Source organism: Trichechus manatus, unplaced genomic scaffold, assembly GCF_000243295.1.
Source record: "Trichechus manatus latirostris isolate Lorelei unplaced genomic scaffold, TriManLat1.0 scaffold00074, whole genome shotgun sequence".
NCBI lineage: Eukaryota > Metazoa > Chordata > Mammalia > Sirenia > Trichechidae > Trichechus > Trichechus manatus.
Genome location: NW_004444010.1, coordinates 2,122,882 through 2,139,748, shown reverse-complemented (window position 1 = coordinate 2,139,748; position 16,867 = coordinate 2,122,882). Strand labels below are relative to the sequence as shown.

Sequence of the window (16,867 nt, the reverse complement as noted above, 5' to 3'; positions counted from 1 at the left end):
ATATTTTGAAGAAGTTAATTTATGAAAGTTAAAAAGAGTCATTATATTATTCAGGATCCAAACAAGGATCATGCAGTAACCCAGGGCCAGTGGCTGCTAAACTGTTACCACCTCCAGGCCATAAGAAATAAGCAGAGAGAATGTTAAGAGAACCCAGCAACAGAGAAAGTCCTGTAAAGGCTGCAGCCTGGAGCATCCCAGTGGGCTTCAGTTGAAGGGCTGGTGAGCCAGTATGACCTCATAGTGAGAAAAGCAGGACAATAAATACTCACATCTCGCTCTCCTTCCTCCCTAACTTTGGCCAAATTAAATACAAAGACACAAGAGGCTGTGTCCACACAGGTCAGCCTCCCTAGGCAGGGTGCTGTGTGGTAGAGGGAGGAGAATAGGTCTGAGGTGGCAAAAAGAAGGAAGCTGGCCCAGTTCTGAAGGTTAGCTCTGCTACCTAAATTATTTATGATGATTTCCTCTTAACATCATGATGAATTCGTCTCCTGAGGTGCTCACTTCAAAACAACTCTTAGAAATGTTAAAAGAATAAGCAGCAAAATGAGAACTCAGTTGTCTTTAATAGGAATTTATTTTTTATTCTCCAGAAAACTTACTTTTTCAGCTGATGTCCCAATCCAAATCGCTCTTTTGTGGAGATCTGAAAGACATCTACAGTGGGCACTGCAAAGGAAAAAAAAATCAAAGTCAAAATATTGAGTCGAAACTGGACTGCCAGCCAGTAGAAAGACAGAAGTAATAAGTGTGTATATTAATGAATACATATGTGTGTGTGTGTGTAAAATGTATTAATAAAAACAAAAAAAACCAAACCCATTGCCATCGCATTGATTCTGACTCATAGAAACTCTGTAGGACAGAGTAGAACTGTCCCATGGGGTTTCCAAAGAGTGCCTGGTGGATTCAAACTGCCAACCTTTTGGTTAGCAGCCGTAGCTCTTAACCACTACGCCACCAGGGTTTCTAATGTATATATACATACACTTAAAAAGAGCATACACACAGTCCTACACACTGCTATCTATACTTAATATATATATTTTGGAGATAATTCTCCATCATTATATATTGATAATGATCTTCAAAATATATAAAGTGTGAATAACAATGTATAGAACAGTATGTACACTAATTTTTAAGTGGGAAAGACACATATGTTGTATAGACATATACCTTTATTAGGAAAAAACAATGCAGGATGAGGGTAAGGCACAGGAGATTTACTTTCTACTGCATACCCTCTTACATGATTCCTTTTTTTTTTTTTTTTAACCAGGTATATGCATTTCTTTAAATAATTATGATGCTTATAAAATTAGCAACAACTTCTCTCTAAAAAGTCACTCATTATTTATTCACTGAATTAAAGAGAATTTATTGAGTGCCCATCGTGCCAAGCATTATATATAAGAACAACTAAAAATTTTTTTTTAAATGCTCAAATATCCCTGCCTCCCTGAAGTCTGTAGTCCAGTGAGAGGAGACAAACAAAAACAGATAAGAAAATATAGGGAATGCCAGAAAGTGATAAAGGCTCTGGAGAAAAAAAAAGAAGGGAAAGTGTATGGAAATTGCTAGTTCTATGGACACAGGCTTCAACATTAGATGGGATGAATAGGAAAAACTCATTGTGAAGATGATATGTGAGCAAAGATCTGAAAGATTTGAAGGAGACAGGCATGTGGACATCTGGAAGAAAAGTGGTCCAGCCAGAGGAAACAGGCTTAAATCTTCTAGGAACAGCAAGCCAACTAGTGTGGCTGATGTGCAGTGCTATTAGGATATAGATCAGAGAAGAATCATGGACCAGAAAGTGTAGGATGATCTCTTAGTGAAAGGACAAGGATAGAAACAGAAAGGTCAGTCAGGAAGTTATTACAATAATTGAGACAAAATATATGGTAGCTTGGATCAGTGGAGGTGGTAAATATTTTGGATTCCTACTCTGTTAGAGGTGGCAGGTTTGCTGATGGATTGGATTTGAAATGCAAGAGAAAAGAGTCAAGATAGAATCCAAGAATTTTGGCCTGAGCAACTAGAAGGACGAACGTATCAATTCTTAGGATGTAAAAGACTGCAGGAGAAGCAGGTTTGGCAAGTTGAGGAAGATAAGCTATTTGACTTTGGATATCTTAAATTTGAGTTGGATAGAGAAGTCCAGTATCCCGGCATTCAAGCGAGAGTAATGTGCTAAAGATACAAATTCAGAATAACCAGCACATACGTATTTAAACACACAAGGCTGGACAAAAAACAAACAACTTAATGAGGGTAGATGGAGGAGAGAAGTTTTCTAGCACCTGAGTCTTCTAGCATTCAGAGGCTCAACAAAGAAGGCTGAACAGGAATTGGCCAGGAGGATGGGAGAAAACTAGCATGTGGCTAATCAGGACACAAATTCACAGAAGTTTTTCAAGGAGGGATAAACAACTGTTATCAAATGCTGCTAGGTCAATTAAGATGAGGACTCAAAATTGACCATGGGGTCATTTAGCAATACTAAAGTCACTGGTGATACTGACAAGAACAGTGTTGGTGAAATGATGGGTCTAAATCTGACTAACATTGATTCACAGGAGAGAAGAGGAAAGAAAACAGATTAAGCTAATAGAGACCATTTTAGTCAAGAAAGTTAACAATCAAGAAAAGCAGAGTATTAGGGTTGTAACTGAACAGTCAAAGAGGTTTTTTGTGGTTTTTTTAAAGACGAGAGAAATATTTGTTTACTGATGGGAATCATTCACGAGACAGAGACTTGAATAGTATAGGAAGGAGAGGGAGACTTGCTGGAATGGTATCTTAATAGACGAAAGGGAATGAAAGCTAGTACACAAATGAAATGATGGCACTAGCAAGAGCATAGTTAACAGTTGGAATAGCAGATAATTAAAGACTGCATTGTTAATAAGACACGCTCATGCCACATATACCCTACACTGTAAACCAATATGATATGTGCCTCACTCCCTCTGTTGACCATTACCCTGGAATGCAAAAAACTCCATCAGCCAAGAAAAACTGGTGTTATTACCACCAAACAATCAGTTCCTTTCTTACTAACACCCTAATTATTATACAGACAGTAAGGAATAGAGTGAGCATCACTCCAATCCCATCAGCCCCAAACCCAGGGCTATAGAGACTCATAAAATGAATAAAAAGTTCTAATATCTTGAAAACCAAAGAGGCAGGCTATATCTCCGAGAATTATTTTATGAGAAAGAGACAACAATATTAGGACACATCTTGCTCTCTTTAAGAAGATTCAAGAAGACACAGTTTCTTCACAGGTAGACATAGAAGTATGGAGGCAAAAGCCTGGCTGAAAAATGTAGAAAAATCAAAATGCACTAGAAGAAGCAGAAAGTATTGACTAGAAGAAGATGGATGGATGGGTGGATAGATGGATGGACGGATGGGTGGACAGATGGCTGGATGGATGGGTAAGGTAGGTAGGTAGACACACACAGACAGGCATATAGATATATAACACATACAATCCTTTATTCAGAATATATAACCTAATTCCAATAAATAACACAAAACACAAAACTTAATCATACTAGGAATGACTAGAAAATAAATGTTAATATTTTATAAAAATGATAAATTTTCTCAAAATAAAATTATAAATATTGACTCAATTAGTAGTATAAAATCTGAATGATCCAGAATTTTAGAATATATTGAAAGAACTAGCAAAACATTATCTCCAAAAATATCTCAAAATTCAAGTAATAAAAGTCGTATTGCACGGTATATTCCTGAGCATGAAAAAAGAAAAAGAAAAGCCGGCACTATGAAACTAGAACAATCTTGATAAAAATACCTAAGCACAGTCAAGCATCTCATCGGAAAATAATCATTTGATAGAATTCAATACCCCAACAAGTTAAAATTATTATTTGTGTAACTAGGAACAGAAGGATACTTCCTAAACCCAATAAAGTACAGCTATTTTAAACAGTCAACATTATACCTAGTGGGAAGACACTAAAATTAATCCCATTAGTCTGGATAAAGACAAAGATGCCCACTATACTAGTAATATTGCATATTTAATATTGCTATGGAATCTAGACAGTAATATGAAGCATACAACAAAAGAAAGGATTATTGCAAGGCAAGGATTTAAAAAAAATTTGAAAATGACGTGACTGTATATGTAGTCAACATGAGGAAATCAAATTAAAAACAAAACTATTGGAACAAATAAAAAAGGTAATTTGGGAAGGTTTCCAGATAGAAAGTTGAAAAAAAAAATTCTCATATAAAAGTTAAAACACAAAGAGTGATCCTTCATGTATACAAAAGTTTTACAAAACCATTTAGGTGATCAAAGGATACCAGATTAGAATGCAGAATGTGACCAAACAATCTAACTATATTGCCAATATGAAACAACCTTACTGAAGAGGGCATAGAAAATAGGTGCTGACCGAAGTGTGAGTGGAAATGAGTGGAATCTGCAAGACTATAAGGCAAAATATACGGTGTATAAGCACTACTCTAGTTGATAAAGTACCCATAGGGGTACTGGTTAACAATTCTAATACGGCTATACTGGAATTGAATAACTAAGTAAATGGATGGTGGGTGGCAGATTTCCCACTGTTGGAATGGGAAGTTACAGATAAGCAAAAGGTTGTTGTTGTTAGATGTCAATTGTTGTTGAGTAAATTTCGATGCACAGCAACCCTATGTGACAGGGTAGAACTGCCCTCCAGGGTTTTCTTGGCTGTAATCTTTATGGAAGCAGACCACCAGGTCTTTTTCCTGCAGAACCAATGAGTGATTTGAACTGCCAACCTTTTGGTTAGCAGCCAAGCCCTTAACCATTTATGCCACCGTGGCTCCTAAAGCAAGGGAAGGAGGATAGAATAACCCATGTGGTAATAGATTAGAGTGGGAGACATCAGTATGAACTCATGTTTAGCTAAATATAGATACAGGTGGTTACATATAGGAATACTTATAGACATGTATATAAACACAGGTAAATATACACATATATATATTTCCTTGCTCTGTCAACCGAGAGGGCCTAGAAGAAATGACACCCTAGGAGCAATAAGCACACCTACCACTGAGATCTTAGTTTCTAATACTATTCTCCAATAAAAGAAACCAGGGTTTTTTAGAGTAATGGCTGATGCTAGCGCTGGGGTAGCGGATATACAATATAAGAGCATCTTTGGTGCCAGAAAGTAATGAAGAGCTTAAAGAAAATATACATATAAATATATATGTACAATGAACATGGGAGCTCCAAATGGCCAAAACTGAAACAATCTGAGCAACAAAATAAAATAAAAAAATAAATATCCATGAGTTAATACTGGATTGGATAAATAAATAAATAAATGGGGATAACAGGCAAATCTCTCATGCAGAAGAACCCCAAATAGTTTACGTGAATACTCCATCCTCAAAGAGATACAGCACAACTCCCTTCTCCCTAAATATGGGCTGTACACATTGACTTCCTTCCAAAGAACACAGTATAGAAAGGAGGGGAAAAGAGTAAGTTTACAGTGGAGAAATCTGACAAACATCTCAGCCAGATGATTAAGGTCACCATCAACTGTTATGATATCCTTGATATGATGGTCTTTAGCTCCGTGAACTTCTTCCCTCAAAATGCATAACCCCAGTCCAATCATGAAAGGTGGAAAAAAATCAGACAAATTTCAGCTGAAGGACATCTTACAAAATACCTGACCAGTACTCCTAAAAACTGTCAAGGTAATAAAAATACCAGAAAACTGTCACAGCCAAGAGAAGTCTAAAGAGACCTGACTACTAAATGTAATATGGTATCCTGGATGAGATTCTGGAACAGACAAAGAACACTAGATATAAACTCAGGAAATCTGGATAAATTATGAATTTTAGTTAATAATAATGTATCAATATTGGTTCATTAATTATAACAAACATACTATATTAATGTAAGTTGTTAGTAATTAGGGAAACTGGATATGGAGTGCATGGGAACTCTCTGTACTACCTTTGCAATTTTTCTGTATATCTAAAACTGTTTTAAAAACGAAAAGTTATTAAAAATTAATTTTAATAACTAGCTAAAAAATAAAGTCCCATTGATAATGACAACCAAAGTAGTCAGGAATAAACTCAGCTAAAACTAATGATGAGGCAAAAAACAAAGAAACAAAAATCAAAAAACAAAACAGAAAAACTGTACTGATATGTAAAACTTGACACTGTAAACAAATGATCCTTTATAGTAAGAGTAAATATTGTAAAGATGTCTACTCTTCTTGAATTTACAGGTTTACCGTAAAAACAAAAAACCGTTGCCACTGAGTCAATTCTGACTCATAGCAACACTATAGGACAGAGTAGAACTGTCCCATTGGGTTTCCAAGGAGCAGCTGATGGATTTGAACTGCTGATCTTTTGGTTAGCAGCTGCGGTCTTAACCACTATGTCACCAGGGCCCCAGGTTTACCTTAGACACAATTAAATTCCCTATAGGATTTTTTTTGTGGGGAAAGGGGATGAGGAAGGTGAAAGTTATTCAATTTTTTTCTCATCTCATATAATTTAGGTTGGGAGAGTAGAGGAGGGCTGCTCAGGATATGTGGAAATTATACTAACACTCTGACCAAGTAGTGGTATCTTTGAGAAGATGATTAGGACAGAGAAACATTTTAAAGTAAGGTTAATTGTTTATTCTTTTAATCTAAAAGCAGCCCTGTCTTTGTGGTCAGAAACTGAACTTGTATTTCAGCAATTCTGGGAAATATATATGTTACCGTAAGAATCACACTAAACTATATCAACCCCTTTTATTCAAATTACATTTTCCCTGTGATTAATTTAAAAAAAAACAAAAACAACTTATCTTTAATTTCAAAGTGGATAAAGAGTTGTATTTCTCCAATTCTTATCACTCTTGTTCACTCACAGATAACTGTCATGTTGGCCCTAGACAAATGTTGTAGTTCAAATAAGTGTTATTCACACATTTCTAAAACCTAGGAATAAATGCTTTTCCAAAGAAATGCTAACTAGGTAGGTCTAAACCCTAAATTAGTCATACATCTTTTGCAGGTTCATTTTACTATAAATGCTGCTACCTTCAAAGACACACTATAAAACAGCCTTCAAGAAATTAAGTTTCTTGCTTGCTTGCAATAACCCAAATCATAAACTTGAATAAAACATATAATTTTCTCTTCTGGAAAAATAAATTATATTTTCCTTTTTGTAATGTTGTCTCTAGTCCTAGTCATATATTACACATTACTGCTCATTTTAAATTATATTTTTCCATAAGAATATAATAATCTTTTGGAGAATTTCTTAGTAAAGTAGCAAGGTAAATAAATACTCTTGAACAATCCCCTACATAACCAATGCATTACAGAAACAGGAGAAAAACAGCAAAAGGACTAAAAATTTTGAATAATACCATTCCCATGTGAGAAACTTCCAGCAATTTTTGCTACAAATAGTGCAGATGGAACCAAACTTAAGAGGCTGTAAGCAGTGAATTCAAAACACCCAATTCTATGAAAGATGAGGAAGCAAACTGCTGACCACCACTACTGTAACTCCAAATGAAGGAGTAGATGATCCAGAAAGGATACCCCAAGGAGGATGTCTCCGGGAGTAGCAGTGCAGTAAGCAAAGGGTCAGCCTGACACGGCTTCTCACTCAGAAGCTGGTATGGGAAAGTGTTCCTCCGCTCTTGAGTAGCCATAATACACAGAGGACACAGTTACTACCAAGGTTGATTCTAGGTCTACTCACACCAAACCCAGTAAAAAAAACTCTGCTGCACAGAGATTACCACTGTGACTGCTTAAGGTGTTGACCCACTTCTTGCCCCCTTGCCCAACATCTTAGGTGAAATTTGCCCAGAAGCAGACCCTAAGTGAGGATGTGGTTGCCAATAATTTATTACAAAATGGTTCTCAGGAGAAATCCATAAAGGTGTACTCCTACACCAGTCATACATAAGGGGTTCGGGTGAAGGGAAAAATTCCCAGGTACTTTCTGCTCTCCAGGAGGAAGTGTCTAAAGGGAATCTGCTGAAGACCTCAAGTGCTGAGCTGTTAGCAACAAAACATGGAGGATGGGAGCACAGAGCCAGTAAAAGAAGTCTGAGAGAATCCATACAAGGTACCAAGGGAGTCCACTGCCAACCTCCTACCAAATGCCACATCTAACACTAATGAATCTAGAGTAGAGAAAATGCAGAGTTCTTTCTTCCCCATTCTTAATTGAAAAAAATTATTTCTGAAAGAAAGAAATTTCAATTCCTGTTTGAATATAATACTGAGAAAAGCTAAACTCAATCTATAGGAATAAAATTATAAATCTTGGACAGTTAATATTGATAGTCACAACAAAAGTCAAAATGATATATATACATAAAATGAAAGTAACTGATGAATAATAGGAAATCAGTAAAGATAGCTGTCAAATTTAAAACACAATAAACCAAAAACCAAACCAAATCCATTGCTGCCGAGTCAATTCTGATGCATAGTGACCCTACAGGACAGAGCAGAACTGCCCCACAGGGTTTCCAAGGAGCAGCTGGTAGATTTGAACAGCCGACCTGTTGGTTAGCCACCCAAGACTAAACCAAAAAAAAAAACCAAACTCACTGCCATTGAGTCAATTCTGACTCATAATGACCCTACAGGACACAGTAGAACTGCCCCATAGAGTTTCCAAGGAGCAGCTGGTAACCGCCAACCTTTTGATTAGCAGCCAAGTTCTTAACTACTGTGCCACCAGGGCCCAAAATAGAAAACTAAATCATGAGAAAAAATTAAGTATAAGACCTATTTGAAAAAACTTTTAAAGAACTCAAAAGAGAAGGATGAACAGCTAGAAAGGATAAGAGAAAGAATAAACAACATGGAAGACAGCACAATTGGATCCAATCTATACATATCGGGACAAGCAGACAAAGAAAGAATAATGAATAACTGCATAAAAATTTCTTGGTGTAAGTAAGACCTAGGTATATTCTGCAAAAGTAAATACAAAAAAAAAACAGTATCAAGGAGAAAAAGAAAACATAGCTCAACAAGTACACATAAAAACAAAACAAAACAAAATAGCTTTCTAAAAGTTTTCAGACTTAAACTAGAAGTTTCTAAAGCATTGTCGCCTTTTGGGGGGAAATTATTATGACCTCAAAAATTTACACTTGGTCTCATTCACAAAATAAAAAGTCATTCCCATATATGAAAAACTTCGAGCATAACCCTCATGTTTCCTTGATTTACAAATCACTACATACGTAAATCAACCAATAAAGTGATTAAGAAAAAAAAAGAATTAAAGAATGGATGAATTTTGATACTTAAGAAGTGGTACCAAAAAAAATCATTTAAACATGAATTTAAATGTATTTTTATATTATTTCATATTTTTAAATATATTTTCTAAATACAAATGTAAAAAACCTTTAACGAGATAATGATGTAAAGAAAAAGCTGTCTAAAATTCAAGATTATATTTAAAAATAAGTAGCATGACAGATTACATGAATGCATACTAAACTCTTATCTCATACCAATAGGGCTCAGATGAGTAGATTAACTGATCCAATTTTCATACTTGAAAAAATTTTTTTCATAATTAAAAAAAAAAAAGTTCAGGCATGAGAATTTTAACCTCCACCAGAGCAAAACTGAATGGGCAAATTCCTAAATCACTAAAGAAAAAAGTTAGCCATAGCACACTATGTGGGGAAACAGCAAAAATTGATAGACCTATAGGCTATAATATTGTGCAGATATTACACATCATTTATTTTTGGAATATTTAATATTTGAGGAAAATCTCACAATGTTAAGTGGAAATGCAAGCTCCATAGCAATTTATACAATTCAATGTCAACTTTATGGAAAAAAAAATGGCTGCATAGAAAACAGACAAGAGAAACAACAATAAACTAATCACAGTTTTCTCAGTATGAAGAGATTATGAGTAAGTTTTATTTTTCTTATTTATTTCATTTGTAAATATTTGCAGTAATCAGAAAACAAATATTTAACATCTATCTTTCTTTGTCTAGCATTAAACCATATTCATTAGTAAATGTTATTTATATTAAGAGTTGAGAATTTAATTAAAGAGCATGCCTTATACTAAAATAGAAAACAGGTGTGACTCACTATGGAAAGATGTTTTAAAATGAAAGATTTCCCTTTATGTTTCATAAAATTGAAAGCAGAGACACTATTTTTATACGAAAACTAACAGTAGGTGTACATTCCCTGAAATGTCTCAAAAAAAATTTGCAGAGGCAATACTAAAGTATGTTTAACAGATTATAGATGGCCACAGTTTAGAAAGGTGCTGTCTACTTCCTCATCTCTTGATTCTAGGTTAGCTCTTTTCATCAACAGAATGCAGTAGAAGATTCACTGTGTCTTTTTCTGAGTAGCTTCTACTTCCTGTCTCTTGGAACACTTCCTTTTGGACCTCAGCTACCGTGCTGCTAGAAGTCCAAACCAGATACAGAAGCCAAGTGTAGACAAGCATGCCATCAACAGTCCCAGCTAAGCTCCCAGACGACACCTGCATCAACTGCTAGCCATCTGAAGTCCAGTATCTTTAATATCCATCCCAGTGTTCCCAGCCACCATCTGACTGCAGCATCGTGGGAGACGCCAAGAAAAAACTGCCCAGTTCAGCCCAAAGAATAATAAGAGATAATAATAAGTTGTCTTAAGCCACTAAGTTCTGGGGCTATTATTTAAGAGAAGATAACTAGAACAATATGAGTGGGCACAAACGTGTGTGTGTGTGTGTGTGTGTGTGTGTGTGTGTATGTATGTGTGTGCGTGCTCACGTTGTGTTAGTAGACTGGGAAAATTTAACACAGTAAGTTCTGGCAAAATTTACAATACAGTCTTTTGTTGAAAGCCGGTATCATTTGAGACACAGTAAAATCATCCCCTAAGGACTTGGCAAACAAAAATACTACTAGGATTTCCATCTACTAAAACAGAAACATGTTGTATTTAGGTAGGCTAAATTCATCAATAACCAAAAGTGGGATAAATAAACATTAAAATTAAATCTCAAAATTTATTTCCATAAGTTACATTGAAAATAAACCACCTTTATTAGGATGCAAGCATATTTAAGTACCAGAATTACCAAATTTGCTTATTGTACAGTGCACAATTCATGTAATATTCCATATAGTAAATAGTGGGAAAAATAAATAAACCAACCTGGGCCATTTAAATACTGGGTAAGTGAACAGTGTAGTCGGACAATTATAGGTTCTGTTCTAATTACTTCCCAAGCCAGAGCAATCTCCTCCTGCACAAATATATTTAAAAGACGAATTAGTCAACTTTTAGTAGAGTTCTTGGGTTTTTTCAAAACGAAAAAAACAAAATTTTAAAAACACGTTGAAGAAAGAAATGCATAAATCATGACAGCCTACATATTATCTCAAAACCCAGTGTTTTGTGAAAACAAGGTCAAATTACTCCTTCTTACTATGTATAAAAATTAAAAGTGAGAATTTAAGATACAATGGAGTGCGATAATAAGAACCTATAAATTTCAGAATCTATTAATAGAATCAAGGCAAAATAAGAATCTATACATAATCTTTACTTCTTCAGTGGGTTATAGCATTTCTTCCAAAATCTCTTCAACAAAGTTAAAACATATGAGAGAACATATAATTAAATTTCTTCCAATAATAAAAATCAATGTATTTTAAATGTACCAGTCATTACATAAATGGATACTTACATCAAGAAAGCTAACATCAATATGCAGATCAATGTCTACATCATCAATGGCTCCGTATTCCCTGAAAGCAAATATTAACATTAATTTTTCATTTTCCTTAAAAGATAGATGTTCTCGGTTATTTTAAATTAAAAACTCAATCCCTAGTTTTCATTCCTGATTTCCAGATAGCTCAGAACTGTGGACATGAATTAACTAACTCAAACTAATTATACTGTCATCTTCTGTGACCTCTTTATAGCATATAAAAATCTTTCTATTTTCATGTAAACACATTTATTGTTGTTAGTTGTCCTGCAGTCAGCTCCAACTCACGGCGACCTTAGGTATAACGAATGAAATGTTGTCCAATCTTGTGCCATCTTCAGGATCACTGGTACGAGTCCATTGTGTTTGCTATTGTGTCAAGCCATCTCACTGAGTGTGTCTCCTGTTTTTTCTGACACTCTAGTTTACCAATCATGTCCCTTTTCTAGCGATTGGTCTTTCCAGATGATGTGTCCAAAGTAAGCTAGTCGAAGTCTCACCATTTTCACTTGTGAAAAGTACTCTGGTTTTATTTCTTATAAATTCAGCAGTTGTTTCATTCATAGATGTTCCCAGTTGTTTGTGGCAAATTAAACAATCTTACTATGTGATTGCTGTTTTAACTGCACACTCTGAGGATAAAGAGGTGCTTCTAAGGGCAAAAAGGGAGTTTCAGGCATGAGGAAGGGATGGAGGGATAACGTACTGCCACAATAATATTTCCATGAAATTTCCTTCCAAGGTAGATACGATTAGTGGTTCTGAAACTTATCCAGGTGCTATGCAACGTGAATGTCACTGTGTTTTGATAGGCAGCTCTAAACTGATATATAAAAATTAAATAGCTATATGTTCCACACCAAGGTATTATGAAGACCAATTTTTGCACAGCCTAGTTAACGAAAGAACAGAAAAATAAAAAAAATCAGGACAGTTAATTTTATTAGTCTCCCTGTACGTACATGGAGCCCTGGTGGTGCAAAGGTTAAGAGCTTGGCTGCTAACCAAAGGTAAGCAGTTTGAATTCACCAGCTGCTCCTTGGAAATCCGATAGGGCAGTTCTACTCTGTCCTATAGAGTCGCTATGAGTTGGAATCGACTCAATAGCAGTAGGTTTAGTTTGGTTTTATACATACATGGGAATTCCAGAACACTTAATTGTGCTCATAAAGAAACTGTACACAGACCAAGAGGCAGTCACATTCGAACAGAACAAAGACATACTGTGTAATTTAAAATCAGGAAAGCTGTGCATCAGGGTTGTAGCCTTTCACCATACTTATTCAATCTGTATGCTGAGCAAATAATTCGAAAAGCTGGACTATATGGAGAAGAATGCAGCATTAGAATTGGAGAAAGACTCATTAACAACCTGCAATATGCAGGTGATACAACCTTGCTTGTAGAAAGCAAAGAAGAGTTGAATCATTTACTGATGAAGATCAAAGACCACAGCCTTCAGTATGGATTACATCTCAACATAAAGAAAACAAAAATCCTCAAAACTGGACCAACAAGCATCATGATAAAGGGAGGAAATACTGAAGTTGTCAAGGATTTCATTTTACTTAAATCCACAATCAACACCCATGGAAGCAAGTCAGGAAATCACACAACTTATTGCATTGGGCAAATCCACTGCGAAACACCTCTTTAAAACTGTTAAAAAGCAAGGTGTCAATTTGAGAACTAAGGTATGCCTGACCCAATCCATGGTCTTTTCAACTGCCTCATATGCATGTGAAAGCTGGACAATTAATACGGAAGACCAAAGGAGAATTGATGCCTTTGAATTATGGTGTTGGCAAAGAATATTGAATATACTATGGACTGCCAGAAGACAATAAACAAATCTGTCTTGGAATAAGTACAGCCAGAATGCTCCTTAGGAGCGAGGATGTCAAGACTTCATCTCACATACTTTGGACATGTCATCAGGAGGGAACAGTTCCTGGAGAAGAACATTATGCTTGGAAAAGCAGAGGCTCAGTGAAAGAGAGGAAGACCCTCAATAAGATGGACTGACACAAGGGCTGCAACGATACGGCTCAAGCATAGCAACAATTGTGAGGATGGCGCAGTGCAGGGCAGTGTTTCATTCTGTTGTACACAGGGTCATTATGAGTCAGAACCGACTCAACAACACGTAACAAGAACATATATATATATATACATTTTTTATATTTTTGTAAAATACTAAAGCTACAAAATCTATATACAGTCAGAGATAAAACTATAGAGATAACTGAAATGATAAAAGGTAATAGCCAATTTTATTGAGCACTTATTGAAAATCATATGGTAGGAGCACAGTCTACTCTTAAACACACGTGGTCGCCATGAGGTAGAATCAACTAGATGGCAACTGGTTGATGGTTGACTGGTATGTGCTAGAAATTATTTTAAGTATTTTACATACATGTATTCATTTAATAAAGGTAATATAGGTACTACTACTATCTCCATTTTATATATGTACAAACTGAAGCCCAGAATAATAAAGTAACTTATCCATCATCACACTGTAACAAAGCCAGGATTTGTGTACACATATCCTATTTGGTTGTGAAAATGCTTAATTGGTTCACTATTTAATAAAACATGACTATTGGAAACCAGGTTAAATGTTAATGTATGAGATCATTAAGGCCTCATCATAGCCCTATGAGGTAGATACTATTATTATACTCATTTTACAGATAAGAAAGCTGAGGTTTAGAGAAGTCCAATAGGTTGCCAAAGGGTAAATAAATCAGTGGGGAAGTCAAGCATTGAATGCAGATCTAATTTGAAAACTGTAAATTACAGTATTTGGCACACGTTGTTGTTGCTAAGTGCCTGTGATAGTTAAGATTGTGTGTCAACTTGGCTGGGCCATGATTCTCAGCGTTTTAATGTGATCACTCCCATGACTGAATATACTGTGAGTAGTAGCCAATCAGATGAAAGGGAGTTTCCTTGGCAGTATGGCCTATATCTGAATACAAGCAGACATTCTGGCTTTTTGCTCACTCTAGATCCTGCGGCTGCCTCGTGTCGTCCATCTCCAGTTCGTGGGACTTGAGCTGTTAGCTTATCTGCTGAACTTGGGATTCATTGATCTTTACAGCCTGGGAGTGGAGTCCTGCTCTCTGACTTGCCGATCATGGGTTCGGCAGCCCCTGCAGCTATGTGAATCAGGAGAAACCTTGTGGTCTTGCCTGCCAATCTTGGAATTCATCAACCTTCACAGCCTGTGAGCGGGAGCCCTGCTCTCCGACCTGGGCTCGCCAACTTCTGCAGCTGCGTGACTTGGGAGAGGCCTCTACCCTGATCCACAGACTTGGGACACAATCGTGTGAGCTGTTTCCTTCATATAAATCTCTCTCTATATATATTTATATGCTTTACTGGTTTTGCTTCTGTAGAGAATCGAGTCTAAGACAGTGCCATTGAATCCATTCTAATTCATAGTGACCCTATGTACAACAGAATGAAACACTGCTCAATCCTGCATCATTCTCACAATCCTTGTTATGCTTGAGCCCATTGCTGCAGCCACTGTTGTTGAGGGTCTTCCTCTTTTTCGTTGACCCTCTACTTTACCAAGCATGATGTTCTTCTACAGGGACTGGTCCCTCTTGATAACATGTCCAAAGTACATGAGATGCAGTTTCACCATCCTCGTTTCTAAGGGGCATTCTGGCTGTACTTCTTCCAAGACAGATTTGTTTGTTCTTTTAGCAGTCCATGGTATATTCAAAATTCTTCCACAACTCCATAATTCAAATGCATCAATTCTTCTTCAGCCTTTCTTATTCAATGTCCAGCTTTCATATGCATATGAGGCAGTTGAAAATACCATGGCTTGGGTGAGGTACACCTTAGTTATCAAAGTGACATCTTTGCTTTTGAACATTTAAAGAGGTCTTTTGCAGAAGATGTGACAATGTATTATGTCCCTTGATTTCCCGACTGCTGTTACCATGTGAGGTTGACTGTTGATCCAAGTAAAATGAAATCCTTGACAACTTCAGTATTTTCTCTGTTTATCATGGCACACAGTAAGTGCTTAATAAACATTTCTCTGTATTACATACACAATACTAACAATAGTAAAAACTTGTGGCACTTTAATAGGGTTCAGAGAAGAAATCTTACTGATTGAATGGCTTTGTGTAATTTGATGCATAAATTCATACAGGAGATCTTTTGCTTTTTGATTATCTATGACAAAGAAGGCAGCATGCTAGAGCTATAACAACTTAGCCTCTGTGCTTTCTCCATTCTCCTCTTAGAAATGTACCAAAACAGTGAGCATATTTTCATTATTTATGAAATTATACTTTTTATTCTTATATGGTAGAATTTTAAAGGTTATATAAAGAAGAAAAGAAAAATTACTCACAAAAAAAATTCACTTTAAAAAAAATCAGATGTCAGAACATCTGTGCTATTCACAAAGGATAAAATGATAATACACAAATTTAGATATGCTATTATACATAAAGTATGGCAAAAATGAGGACCAAGCAAATGAACCATTTCTTCTATTCCTTTAGTTCAGGATTCAGAAAACTTCTTTAAAGGACAAGACAGTAAATATTTTAGGTTTTTCAGGCCACATACAGCCTCTGCTGCATACTCTTCTTTCCTTGTTGTTTTTCACAACCCTTTACAAAAACAAAAGCGATTCATAGCTCCTGTGCTCTTCAAAAATAGGTCCCACAGCCTGTCAACCCTGAATGAGTATGTAATTCAAAAATACAAAAGGTCAAATATCTATTGTTAGGCATGTTAAAAGAGAGAGCTACTAAATGCAATGAACAGGACAGGTTACTAATGATGTTACTACAATGATGTTCAAGAGAAGTTTTATGAGGACAAAAAAAGCAGGTGCTGAACTTCACAGAAAACAATGACTGAGACTAAAAGAGGCACTAGGATTAGAGTTGATGAGGAGAATGGGTAATATACTGAGACAAGAAGCAGTTAATAAAGGTTTTTTTTTTTTCCAAATATATTTAAAACAACCTTTTTAGCTTTACTCTAATTATAAAGGTAAAATATGCTGACTTACAGC

At 35.8% G+C, this 16,867-nt stretch overlaps 1 protein-coding gene across 6 annotated transcripts in view; it reads right to left on the bottom strand.

The window, feature by feature from the left end:
• The window catches only part of PARP8 (poly(ADP-ribose) polymerase family member 8), a 189,947-nt gene that overhangs the window by 49,233 nt on the left and 123,847 nt on the right, over positions 1-16,867 (bottom strand). For all 6 annotated transcript variants that reach the window (XM_004380448.2, XM_023734967.1, XM_023734966.1 and 3 more), the window contains 3 exons: positions 11,779-11,839; positions 11,244-11,334; positions 606-672 (listed from right to left, as the gene is read on the bottom strand). In XM_004380448.2, coding sequence (XP_004380505.1) covers positions 606-672; positions 11,244-11,334; positions 11,779-11,839 — 219 coding nt within the window. The remainder of the gene's footprint in view (positions 1-605; positions 673-11,243; positions 11,335-11,778; positions 11,840-16,867) is intronic.